Source organism: Bubalus bubalis, chromosome 4, assembly GCF_019923935.1.
Source record: "Bubalus bubalis isolate 160015118507 breed Murrah chromosome 4, NDDB_SH_1, whole genome shotgun sequence".
NCBI classification, from domain to species: Eukaryota; Metazoa; Chordata; class Mammalia; order Artiodactyla; family Bovidae; genus Bubalus; species Bubalus bubalis.
Genome location: NC_059160.1, coordinates 141576015 through 141590622, shown reverse-complemented (window position 1 = coordinate 141590622; position 14608 = coordinate 141576015). Strand labels below are relative to the sequence as shown.

At 34.6% G+C, this 14608-nt stretch overlaps 1 protein-coding gene across 7 annotated transcripts in view; it reads left to right on the top strand.

The window, feature by feature from the left end:
• CTNNA3 (catenin alpha 3) overlaps positions 1-14608 on the top strand; it is a 1922732-nt gene that overhangs the window by 1748569 nt on the left and 159555 nt on the right. For all 7 annotated transcript variants that reach the window (XM_025285111.3, XM_025285110.3, XM_044942173.2 and 4 more), the window contains one exon: positions 8177-8358. In XM_025285111.3, coding sequence (XP_025140896.3) covers positions 8177-8358 — 182 coding nt within the window. The remainder of the gene's footprint in view (positions 1-8176; positions 8359-14608) is intronic.

Below are 14608 nucleotides of genomic sequence, written 5' to 3'. Positions count from 1 at the left end.
GCCTGGCAAGCTGTAATCCATGGGGTCACAAAGAGTTAGACATGACTGAGAGACTTTCACTTCCATAATATTTTAGAAACTCTTGGAGGCCATGCTCTTGCAGTTATATACATTAATTGTAAGCACCATTGATTAAGACTCTAATATATTCTAGGTACCATTGTTTACAGACAATGGTCAGAAAACCCCTAATAAGATTATTATTATTTAACATGTGATGAAAGTAGTTAAGTTACTGTCTACAAAGCTAGTATTTGACAGAGCAGGGATTTGAATGAACCTCTGTATAACAACATTTTTTTTTGCCTTTTTTCTATTATCAATTTTTTTCCTATCTTTTTTAAAACAGGTAATGAAAATAATTTGATGTTTTAAGTAAAAAAAAATAAAAAAAAAACTAATATAAGCATATCACTATTTTAGGTAGTAGTGATGAGCTTAGTGAAATTTAAAAGTAGGTGAAAAGATAAGACCAAATGTGCAATTAGTGTAGTGTTAGAGAAATAACTTCCAGATGTTCAAGCTGGATTTAGAAAAGTAGAGGAACCAGATATCAAATTGCCAACATCCGCTGGATCATTGAAAAAGTAAGTGAGTTCCAGAAAAACATCTACTTCTGCTTTATTGACTATGCCAAAACCTCTGGCTGTGTGGATCACAACAAACTGTGGAAAATTCTTCAAGAGATGGGAATACCAGACCACCTGACCTGCCTCCTGAGAAATCTGTATGCAGGTCAAGAAGCAACAGTTAGAACTGAACATGGAACAACAGACTGGTTCCAAATCAGGAAAGGAGTATGTCAAGGCTGTATATTGTCACCCTGCTTATTTAACTTATATGCAGAGTACATCATGAGAAATGCCAGGCTGGATGAAGCAGAAGCTGAAATCAAGATTGCTGGGAGAAATATCAATAACCTCAGATATGCAGATGACAGCACCCTTATGGCAGAAAGTGAAGAACTGAAGAGCCTCTTGACGAAAGTGAAAGAGGAGAGTGAAAAAGTTGGCTTAAAGCTCAACATTCGGAAAACTAAGATCATGGCATCTGGTCCCATCACTTCATGGCAAATAGATGGGGAAACAATCGAAACAGTGAGAGACTTTATTTTCTTGGGCTCCAAAATCACTGCCAATGGTGACTATAGCCGTGAAATTAAAAGATGCTTGCTTTTTGGAAGAAAAGCTATGAACAACCTAGACAGCATATTAAAAAGCAGAGAAATAACTTTACCAACAAGGGTCCATTTAGTCAAAGCTATGGTTTTTCCAGTCGTCATATATGAGCATGAGAGTTGGACTATAAAGAAAGCTGAGCACTGAAGAATTGATGCTTTTGAACTGTGATCTTAGAGAAGACTGTTGAGAGTTCCTTGGACTGCAGGGAGATCCAACCAGTCAATCCTAAAGGAAATCAGCCCTGAATATTCATTGGAAGGACCGATGCTGAAGCTGAAGCTCCAATAATTTGACCACATGATGCAAAGAATTAACTCATTTCCAAAGACCCTGATCTGGGAAAAATTGAAGGCAGGAGCAGAAGGGGATGACAGAGGATGAGATGGTTGGATGGCATCTCTGACGCAATGGACAATGAGTTTGAGAAGGCTCCAGGAGTTGGTGATGGACAGGGAAGCCTGGTGTGCTGCAGTCTGTGGGGTTGCAAAGAGTCAGACATAACTGAGTGACCGAACTGAACTGACTGATAGAGGAATAACAAAATTCTGTTTGAAAGTAGAGTATTAGGAATTTGAGATTAACATGTACACACTACTATATATAAAATAGATGATCAACAAGGACCTACCCTATAGCACAGGAAACTCTACTCAATATTCTGTAATAACCTACAGGGGAATAGAAAATCTGAAAAAGAATGGGTATATGTTTAACTGAATTGCTTTCCTGTACACCAGAAACTAACACAATATTGTAAATCAACTATACTCAAATATGACAAAATTAAATTTCAAAAAATGAAAAGAGAAGTGAACAGATAAAATAAGAGAAATTAATTTCTCCCTTTTAGAGGTAGAAGCTTAGGAAATGTGTAAATGTAAGTGACCAAGAAAATACAAGATCAGTGCTATAAAATTTTTGATCCTACACTCCTATTTTTCTTTATGTGTTGACAGTTTATATTAACAACTTGAAACAAACATTTATCATATATATGTCCCTACTTGGAGGAAACATTCAGTCTAGGAGCTGGAGAAGGAAATGGCAACCTGCTCCATTATCCTTGCCTGGGAAATCCCATGGACAGAGGAGCCTGGTGGGTTACAGTCCATGGGGTTGCAAAAGAGTCAGACAGGACCTGGTGACTAAATAACAACAACAAATAGTCTAGGAGCAGAAGACCAACACAACAACAACAACAGCAACAAGTAGATCCACCATTATTCTGAAAGATGATTATGCTTTCAAAGACCTTTCATCTAGTAAAATAAGATATTCACATTCACAAAAACTAGGCTACAACAGAGAACAATATAAAGATCCTGAGAAAAGATTTCATAACATGTTCTGAGATATTCAAAGGAATAATTACATATAGCTGGAGAAGAAAGATATACTCAATGCATCTGGCTTGGAATATAATTAAGTTTGGACCAACAAAGATGAGATGTGGAAAGAAGATGAGCAAAATAATTAGTGGGCAATACCTTAAGATATTTACCTGCAACAACAAATAGCTTGATTTAGCTTGAGTATACGGAGAAGGCAATGGCACCCCACTCTAGTACTCTTGCCTGGAAAATCCCATGGACAGAGGAGCCTGGTAGGCTGCAGTCCATGGGGTCGCGGATAGTTGGACATGTCTGAGCGACTTCACTTTCACTTTTCACTTTCATGCATTGGAGAAGGAAATGGCAACTCACTCCAGTGTTCTTGCCTGGAGAGTCCCAGGGACGGGGGAGCCTGGTGGGCTGCCGTCCATTGGGTCGCACAGAGTCGGACACGACTGAAGCGACTTAGCAGCAGCAGCAGCAGCTTGAGTGTAAAGTGCCTGAAAGGAAGAAGAAATAACATTGAAAAGCTCATAGAGACAAAGGTCATAGTGATGCCTGTGTCATAGTAATTTCACTCCTAGATATAGTCTCAAGAATGCAACGGTATGTGCACAAAAAGAAAAATATAAGAATATTCACTATTCATAACAATCAAAAATAGAATGCTTCCCAAAAGGTCATTAATAGAATTACAGATAAGTAAATGGTTTGATGTTTCACAAGGTGGAATACTGTCTGTATAGAGCAATGAGAATAAACAGACTATAACTACATGCATCAATTATAGATGTATTTCAAATATATAAAAGCTTGACATAAGAAGCCAGGTATAAGAGTATTGTTATTATTCCACTTTTATAAGGCTCAGAAACAGGAAAATCTATAGCTTTAGAAATACAGGTGATGATGTGATTGTTCTTGAGAGAGAGTGGTTATAATAGGACACATGAGGCCTTTGGGATGCTGCTAATTTTTGTGTTTCTTAAATTTGGGTGTTCCGCACATGGATTCACTCAATTTATAAAAGTTGTTCAATTGTACATTTATGGTTTGGGAAATTTTCTATGTGAATTTTCTACTTTAAATTTAATGGTGATATTTGAGGAATTTATATCCTTTATTCAATAAGAAGACATGAATGGTATGTTTTAGGCTGAAGAATTGTACAATCTTATCAAATTCAGATTGAATCAAGTGGTAGCAAGACAGAAGGATTGAAAATGAAAGAAAATTAAGATCTGAGCTTGTATAATAGTAAGTGAAATACAAAGAAAGAGGTGAATGTGATAAATGTACTGGTGATAAAATGGACAAACATTGTGCCTAACAGAATGGGATAGATACAAGGAGAGGAGGCAGGTAGTACTGCTGACAAACTTGAAAATAAAGATAAAGGATTTGGCAAGTGCTGGCAAACTAGTCAGCAGGTCAAATCTGGCCCATTGACTGTTTGTGTTTAGCCCATGAAATAGAAATGCTTTGTTTGTTTGTTTTACATCTTTCAATGGTTAAAGAAAATCAGGACAGCTGTAATCAGAATAACATTTTTGACATGTGAAAATTTTATGCAATTCAAATTAAAATGTCCATATAAATTTGCATTGGAACATGGTCGTGCTCATTTGTTTGCATAGGGTCTACTACTGCTTTTGCATTATAGCAGCAGCAGAGTTAAAGTAATAGACTTCTTGCGAAACATATACTAGTAGAGATGTATTATCTTGGTTTTTTGAAAAATTCTGGTAACCTCTGTTTTAAAGCTAAAATTATAAATGATATATGTATTACTTGAAAATGTCTTATAGGCTAATGGGAGCTTTTGTTGAAGAGAGGAGAATAACCTTAGAATTCTGAGGATCCCTAACTGTATCGAGTGAAGAACTGAATCTCTTAGTATGAGTAACCATTAGCATTTAATAGCACTTAAGAACTTTAAAAGCTGTATTCATATTCATTTGATCTCTAAAACAATCTGTTCAGTCAATATCATTTTTTCTAGTTTACAAATAAGAAAACTTTGATTTTAAATTATATGAGACATATTATGGAGAATAAGCATTTCAAAAATAGGTGATAGAGAAATACCATTGAGGAGAAGGTAGATATTTTGGTATTCGGTGGGTGGTATTCCTCTCATTTGCAGGCATGGTGATAGAATGAAAACTCTGGAGCTAGAGTTTCTGGGTTTTCATCCTGATTCTACCATTTACTAACACTATAATCTTGAGTAAATCACTTAACCTTTTAGAGACTCAGTTTCATAATCCATAATATTAGAGTAAGAATGTTCTTACCTCACAGGGCTGCTATGATGATTAAATTTTAAATATATGTTAACTTGCCTAGAAGAGTATTTAGCATATATAAATGTTATTTTCATTGTCTTTTGGAATAAATTTTTTAATCAGTTAACATACAATGTAATTTCATTTGGATGGCAGGGATTCACAAAGCCTTTAATAGCTCTTTATATCAGAGTTATATTCTATATATTTGAGCAGGAGTAGAACCACTTAGCCAGCCAGTAATAATGTTAGAAATTCCACTTACTTGACTTATCTTTAAGTTCGTACCTCAGTTCTTTGCCTATCCTGCAAAAATATAATCCAATAAGGAACTTTCACCCATAATTCCTAAATATCAAATATTCTCTGAAGTTCTATTTTGATATTTTCATAATAATTGAAATTTATTGATGGCATATAATAAGTCATTCACAGAAGCACTAAAATCTTCAGTAAAGGTGTCACTCAGTAATTTAATGCTTTCTTGTTCTTGTTTTTCCTCATGTAATAAAAAAGGTCAGAATTCTCTAGAACTTTTAATTTTATAAACTATTGCCTGACTTTTGGCCTTTATCTTGTCAGGAGTAAATATCTGCCAAGTGTAATTCACCATGTGAGTTCAGATGTTATTAAAGAAATTGAGTGCAATCCATGAAATTCTTGTCCAGGACAGGGTCAGTCTCAATGCTATCGAATAATTGACTCTGTTTCCTGCATGACAGGTGGATAGCAGTTGCAATTATTGTTGTTTTGTGTCTGGGGAAATGTAGACAGGAGAGTTAAGTGACTTCCTCAAGATCATATTGGAAATTAGTGACATTCCAAGGAACTGAACTTGGAATACACTTAATCAGATCGCCTCTAGAATAGTTTGAACTTTCATGAAGACAGTGAAAATGTCTCCACAATATTCCAGAATACACTTCAAAATTATTTCTTAGATCCAGAGTCATACATTTATTATCTCTGAGATAAAGACTATAAAAGGAGGCCCCAAATAAATTTATCTATGGCTTCATTATTTGCAACTTTAATTACCTTTTTATGAAAATGGAGAAAATGATAATGACTAGTAGTGAAGAAAGGAAAATTCATTTCTATTTTTCAGCTAGTTTAGTGGGTTAGTACCTTACAGCTTTATTAATTGCTTGTATACTATTGATTTAAAAGGTAGCTATGTCTTTATTTACATGCTTTGCCACATACCAGCAGCAGTAAAAGTTGCTCTTCTTATAAGCTTATCACATAGGCCATGTTTCCTGAGAAAAGAAACTACAATCTATTTTTACCTCCTAAGGAAGAGTCATCTATACATTCATCAATCAAAAGTTTAGTCTCCTAGCTTATTTTAGTTCTTGAAATAAATGAGGAAAACAAAGCAAACTTAAGTGCTATATATGTGATTGTATTTTGATATTTTCATTGAATAAGAGATAACTATTGAACTTCCCCGGCCATCCACTGGTGACATCTCTGAGCTTCCAAGGCAGTAGTGGGTTCAATCCCTGGTCAATAAACTAAGATTCCACATGCCACGTGGTATGGTTAAAAAATAAAAGAAATAAAGAAGAAACTATCATTTACTGTACACTCCATATGTATCAAGCCTTGTGCTAACTGAAGTATAGATGATTAATCCTGAAAATTAAAAAATACCAAGTTATTTTAGACCCTGAATTAGGCCTCTGATTGGTAATAAATGACAGATAATTGACACTGGTTCTGTGATTTTTATTTTTTGGTTAGATTTTCCATTGATCATTCTTATAATTCTTTCCATTAATATATTTTAGTGTTTCATTGTTCTTGTACATTATTGCCCAATAAAATGTGTTTTCAGTATTCTGAATCTAGCAATCATACTTTTGCAAAGCTTTCTAGATTATGTCTTCCAATTTTGCCATTTATAGGTAAACTAGAAATTAACGTCTGGAAATGTATAGGAATTGTAGCTATCATATATTTCCTATGAATAATCAAATAAAATTCCACTTATATAGGATTTATCATTTATAAATGTTCCATCTCAAACCTATGTGCTTGTTCTACTTTTTGATTATGTATGAATTTCTTTTTGACAAGATGATTGAGTAGACAATCTCATGAAATTTTATGACCTTGATTAATATTATCAAATCACTTTCATTTCAGAGTTCTTTTTTATTTGATAAAAGTCATAGGTTTCAGGTGCTATAATTGTTTATATGGTAGTGTAGTGGTATGGTGGGTTTCCCTGGTGGCTCGGATGGCAAAGATTTTACCTGCAAAGCAGGAGACCTGGGTTTGATCACTGGACTGGGGAGATACCCTGAAGGAGGGCATGGCAACCCACTCTAGTACTCTTGCCTGGAGAATCCCCATGGACAGAGGAGCCTGGCAGACTACAGTCCATGGAGTTACAAAGAGTCAGACACAACACAAGACTAAGCACACATCACAATAGTGTGGATGGTTTACTATGATCCCATATTTCAAATGTCAACTGCAAGAGGCAAGTCTCCATACTGTTCAAAATATGATATATACAAAGAATAGTACTATGCCAGTGCATTAAGTTCACTGTGCATAAGAGTTTACACCTCAAATCTCAGGATGCTAATTAGGGAGGGCTGCTTTAGCAAACTTTGCCTATAACATTTTTATTCTTCCCTCAGATAGTTTGTGTACACATACACACCTGAATATGTTTATATGCACCATATACACATTAATCCTTAGAATTTTATAAATGTGCTTGTCTATATATATATGATTTATAAATGTGTACTGTACTGTTTACCAATGTGTATTCAGTGTTTGTAATTAATTCCATCTATGAATGTAAATATATACATAGTTATACATAGTCTCATTTCAATATTTTTTTTATATTTGTACCTTTTTAGGCATACTGTTAGTATAATTTAAAGAGGTATATACTTGTCTAACATGTGAGACATTAAATTGTGTTTGAATTAATTTATAATACATTCAAAATTTGGGAAGTCCTACATTTATATTAAGGAATAGATTTAAATATGTCATATATTAAATTATACTTTGACATTCATTAATTTAATGTTGTAGTTCTAACTAATACTGTAATTTTGCATTCTAACATTGTTGCAAACACTTATGATTCAATAGATTTCATATAAAAAGTTAAACCTGGGTAGTTTTGTTATATGACTTCATGGCTGATTCATGCTGATGTATGGCAAAAGCTGACACAGTGTTGTAAAGCAATTATCCTATTAAAAATAAATTTAAAACAAAAAAGCATTATGTCTCTATTCTTAAAGGAACACATTTTATAAACATCTGATAATAATCACTTCATTGTAAAATGTATTTGACATAATGGAATGATTATAAATTGAAGTATCACCTGTTTTAGGCTAAGATGACTCAGTTGCCTGAGGCAGAAAAGGAAAAGATCGCTGAGCAAGTTGCTGACTTCAAGAAAGTGAAGAGCAAGTTGGATGCTGAAATTGAGATATGGGACGATACGAGCAATGATATCATTGTTCTGGCCAAGAAGATGTGTATGATCATGATGGAGATGACAGACTTCACAAGGTAATTATGTGGGAATTGGTGTGTAATATTTATCATCTTAGAAACATTTGTCAAATTAGTGAAACTTTGAGTTTCTCTGAGCATCAGGTGCTAAAAATTAAGTGGTATGGGGAAAGTAAATGATAAAGAATTAGGAAGTTATAGGTAGTTTCTAGAGGTTTGATAAATAAATGAGGCAGAGTTTCTCATAAACACCTCAGGAACAATTTTAGAAGCCACTTGAACTTCCCTGGTGGCTCAGATGGTAAAGCGTCTGCCTGCAATGCAGGACACCTGGGTTCTATCCCTGGGTTGGGAAGATCTCCTGGAGAAGAAAATGGCAACCCACTCCAGTATTCTTGCCTGGAGAATCCCATGGACGGAGGAGCATGGTAGGCTACAGTCCATGGGGTCGCAAAAAGTCAGACACGACTGAGAGAGCTTCACTTCACTTAATGCCTTCACTCTCAAGAACCTTCTCTGTGTATTATACTAGCTTTTTTTTTTTACAAAAAAAAAAAAAAGGTAAATCTAAGTATGATTTCTATTGGAGCTTTCTGAATGATTGATTTTCATAGCTATATATGGAGATATCAACCAGATATATTTGAAATTACAAAGACTTAATGATGTGCACGAAGGAATTGTTCATTGTGTGTGTATTCTAGAAATAATGACCATGTTTCTTATTGTTACTGTTGTTCAGTCGCTAAGTCATGTCTGACTTTTTGCAACCTCATGGACTACAGCATGTCAGGCTTGCCTGTCCCTCACCATCTCCCAAAGTTTGTTCAAACTCATGTCTGTTGAGTCAGTGATGCCATCTAACCATTTCATCTTCTGTTGCCCCCTTTGCTTCCTGTCTTCAGTCTTTCCCAGCATCAGGGTATTTTCCAATGGGTCAAGTCTTTGCATCAGGTGGCCAAAGTTTTGGAGCTTGAGCTTCAAAAGCTACTGGAAAAACCATAGCTTTCATTTGTTGGCAATGTGATATCTCTTCTTTTTAATATTTTGTCTAGATTTATCATAGCTTTTCTTCCAAGAAGCAAGCATCATTTTATTTCATGGTTGCAGTCACCATCTGCAGTGATTTTGGAGCCCAAGAAAATAAAATCTATTAATGCTTCTACTTTTTCCCCATCTATTGGCCATGAAGTGATGTGATCGGATGCCATAATCTTAGTTTTTTGAATGTTGAGTTAAAGCCAGCTTTTTCACTCCCTTCTTTCACCCTCATCAAGAGGGTCTTTAGTTCCTCTTTACTTTCTGTCATTGGAGTGGTGTCATGTGCCTATCTGAGGTTGTTGATATTTCTCCCAGCAATCTTGATTCCAGCTTGTGATTCATCTAGCCTGGCTTTTTGCATGATGTATTCTGCATATAAGTTAAATAAGCAGGGTGACTGTAACTTCAAAATATTATTTTATAGAACTAGGCCAAAGAACTGTAATGTATAGAGTGCTTGCCTTACCAGTTACTAAATGAACAAAACTAGAAGAATTAAAATAATTTAGTCTTGATGTAATTATAAAAGCCACAGAATAGAATATTCTGAAGCAGATCTAGTATACTTATAAAACTATTCATTTATATTGCATGCATTAAGCATAAAAATAACTTTTAGATGGAGTAATGACATAAATGTAATTTAAAAATAATAATAAATGGAAAATATTCATGAATATTTCACTCATGTTAAGCCTGAGAAAAGTTTTCTAAGCATTATGCACAAAGACCTCATAAAAATGGATCATGAAATTGAATATCATTAAAGGCTCTAAGTACCAATAGAATGTCCTAAACCATGCTGAAATATAAATAAAGAATCGAATAAACATCTGTAACAGAAAATAACAAAATTTTGATGTTATTTATATATGATGAATTCTTACATATATTAAAAAATTTTAAGTGTCCTAGTAGAAGAATGGACAATTCTTCTAATATATATATATATATCCATTACATATATATATATGTGTGTGTATATATATGTCCATTACATATATATATATATATATATATATATATATGTAATGTAATACAGGGTGAACTCCGGGAGTTGGTGATGGACAGGGAGGCCTGGCGTGCTGCGATTCATGGGGTCGCAAAGAGTCGGACACGACTGAGCGACTGATCTGATCTGAATGTAATACATGTACATACATACATGTAATGTAATGGACATATATATATATATATATATATATATCCATCTATATATATATATAGAGAGAGCCATCAATAGTAAATAACCTGGAGAAATGAAAGAGAATCACATTATATGTCAACCTTTCCCCTTCCCCACACCACCATCTTAATGTTACCCACTAAGGAAAGTATGTGTCCTTAATCACTCAGTTGTGTCCTACTCTTCAACCTCACGGACTATAGCATGCCAGGCACCTCTGTCCATGGCTATTATCCAAGCAAAAATACTGGAATGGGTTGCCATGCCCTCCTCCAGGGGATCTTTGCAACCCTGGGATCAAACCCAAGTCTACTGCATTGCAGGTAGATTCATTACCTTCTGAGCCACCAGTGAAGTCCTAAGATAGTATATACTTCACAGTAATGATTTAAAGATAGTGCTGTTGTCTAGGATCCCTGCCCAAAATGGAGAAGATTCAGATCAATGACCAAAAAAGCTACATAATGAGACATAGAAAATGAGCATACTTCTGGGTACATATGCAAAGGAAATGAAATATTTTTTTAGGAGATACTGTTGTTCCCATGTTCACTGTAGCATTCATTATTCACAATAGTCAAAAAATGGAAACAATCTTAGTGTCCATCAATGAATGAATAGATAGAAAAAACATGGTATATAAAAATAAATTTGTATATATTATACATTTAAATTGGAGAAGGCAATGGCACCCCATTCCAGTACTGTTGACCGGAAAATCCCATGGATGGAGGAGCCTGGTAGGCTGCAGTCCATGGGGTCGCACAGAGTTGGACATGACTGAAGCGACTTAGCAGCAGCAGCAGCAAACATTTAAATAAATTATATGTATGAATTCTTTCAGTTGTAATAAAGGAAACCCTACCCCTGCCATTTGGGACACATGGATGACCCTGGGGGGCATTATGTTAAGTAAAATAAGTCACACAGTGAAAGATAAATACTATTATAATTTATAAATTTATATGTAGAATCTTAAAAAAAAATAAGTCAGAGAGTGGAATGGTGGGGTTTGAGGAGTGGGAGAAATGGAGAGATGTTGGTCAATGATTACAAACTTTCAGTTATAAGATGAATGATTTCTGAAGATCTAATATATAGCATGTTGACCATAGATATTGATACAGAAATTTGCTGAGAGTAAATCTTAAGAGTTCTCATGCAAAAAAAAAAAAAAAAAGTAATCATGTAAGGTAATGGATGTGCTAATTAAGTTGATTGTTGTAATCATTTCACAGAGAGTATAGATATATCAAACCATCACATTGTACACTATAAATGCATTTTTTGTCAATTATGTTTTAATAAAGCTGAAAAAACAGCATCAGAACAATTTAGCTGATAGAAACCTCACATCTAGAAAACAAATACAAAACCCAAATAAAACTGCAACACAATACTGCAAACTAAAGTGAAATTAAAAAACTAGAGTTGGAGACGCATATTTACATGTATACCTGTGGCGGATTCATTTTGATATTTGGCAAAACTAATACAGTTATGTAAAGTTTAAAAATAAAATAAAATTAAAAAAAAAAACTTGGATTCATAAAATCAAAAACTAAGAAAAATTTTAAAAGAGAAAAGGGAAATGAGAAATGCAATGAGTTAATAAGACTTAGGGAGGAAATTAAGGGATAAAAATGTCTAAAAGTTGAAAAATTTTAGTGCCCAAAGGAAAATAGATTCAAATAAAAATTCCATAAGGGGAAGACAAGCAGGAGATTAACCAAAAGAATGACTATGAGATAAAGATTTTTAAGAAAAAATAAAATACTCAGAGGAAGAAAAGCTTGAAATGGAGGCAAGACTCTCTTTGAAGAATTAAGAAATAATACAACTAATATTTAAAGTCTAAATCAAAAACATTTTCCATATATAATACCAAACTTAAATTTACATGTTGAAAGATACTACAGTATTCCTAGGAAACTTGATTCAGACAACATTAACACATACACACATATGTTTTCCTCATATATAAAAATACTAATATATTACAACTGACATGTACTATATTCTACATATCTGTGTGTGTGTGTGTGTGTAAAATAGGGAAATATCAAACTAAAACCCACTGAGTAATTTAAAAACTATGAAAATCAATCCTTACCTCCACAAAGGAGAGGCAGGTAAATACTTTTAACTTTATCTGATATCATTCCTTGTGATTATCTCTATGTCTCTAAGCAATTACTTTATGAGATATGATTTATTGGCTTTTCCTGCAAAAGAGAATATATGGCATTTATATTACTTTTTCTTCCATGTTTTCCTACTTTTATGAGTTTATTATTTTATTGTTTATATTTATACACCTTAATAACATTTCTTATCTATAAAACATATATTGTTATATGTATATTGGTTATATCTCAACTTCTAACTCTGTATGATGAAGAAATATGCACTCTTATCCTTTCTTCTGCCTTTTATTGCTTCTGTCCTACATTTCATTTATAACCCAACTTCTTTCTACTATACTTCTTATATTAAGATAATTAATATAATATTTACATTTTTCAAAACAAATCACTCATGCTTATTCTAATGTTTTATTCTGAAAGTGAAGATTAATAAATGTTTGTTATTATGCTGCTTATATAATTAACCTAGATAGGAAATACACATGAAAGAAACATACTTCTAGTAAAAATTAAATTTGAATTTAGACATAAAGAGTTCACACATTTATTTGTTTTCTTTTTATTGGAATATATTTGCTTTACAATGTTGTGTTAGTATTTACTCTACAACAAAGTGAATCAGTCATGCTGCTGCTAAGTCGCTTCAGTCTCGTCCGACTCTCTGCGACCCCATAGACGGCAGCCCACCAGGCTCCCCCGTCCCTGGGATTCTCCAGGCAAGAATACTGGAGTGGGTTGCCATTTCCTTCTCCAATGCATGAAAGTGAAAAGTGAAACTGAAGTCGCTCAGTCGTGTCTGACTCTTAGCGACCCATGGACTGCGGCCCACCAGGGTCCTCCGTATATATTCCCCTCTTTTTTAGATTTCCTTATGATTTAGTTCATCACAGAGTATTGGGTAGAGCTCTCTGTGCTATATAGTAGGTTCTCATTAGTTATCTGTTTTATACATAGTAGTGTGTATATCAGAGAAGGCAATGGCAACCCACTCCAGTACCCTTGCCTGGAAAATTCCATGGACAGAGGAGCCTAGTACGCTACAGTCCATGAGGTCGCTAAGAGTTGGACACGACTGAGCAATTTCACTTTCACTTTTCACTTTCATGCATTGGAGAAGGAAATGGCAACCCACTCCAGTATTCTTTCCTGGAGAATCCCAGGGATGGGGGAGCCTGGTGGGCTTCCGTCTATGGGGTCGCACAGAGTTGGACACGACTGCAGTTACTTAGCAGCAGCAGCAGCAGCAGCAGTGTGTATATGTCAATCCCAGTTTCCTAATTCATTCCTACCCCCATCTTCCCTTAGTAACCATAAGTTTCCTCTCTACATCTGTGAATCTATTTCTGCTTTGCAAATAGTTCTTCTCTACCATTTTTCTAGATGCCACATATAAGTGATATTATATGATATTTGTTTTTCTCTTTCAGGCTTAATTCACTCAGTAAGATGACTTCTGGGTCCACCCATGTCTCTGCAAATGGCAGTATTTCATTCCCTTTCATGGCTGAGTAATAGTCCATTGTATTATGTACCACATCTTTATCCATTCCTCTGTCGATGGACATTTAGGTGGCTTCCATGTCCTGGTTATTGTAAATAATGCTGCAATGAACATCAGGGTGCATGCACCCTTTTGAATTATGGTTTTCTGTGATATATGCCTAGGAGTTGGGTTGCTGGGTCATTTGGTAGTTCTAGTTTTAGTTTTTTAAGGAACTTCCATATTATTCATTATAGTGGTTATACCAGTTTACATTCCCACCAACAGTATAGGAAGATTCTTTTCTCTCTGGCATTTATTGCTTGTAGATTTTTGGATAGAGGCCATTCTGACAAGTGTGAGGTGGTACCTCATCATAGTTTTGATTTACATTTCTCTAATTACTGATGTTGAGTATCTGTTTATGTGTCTCTTGGCCATCTGTATGTCTTC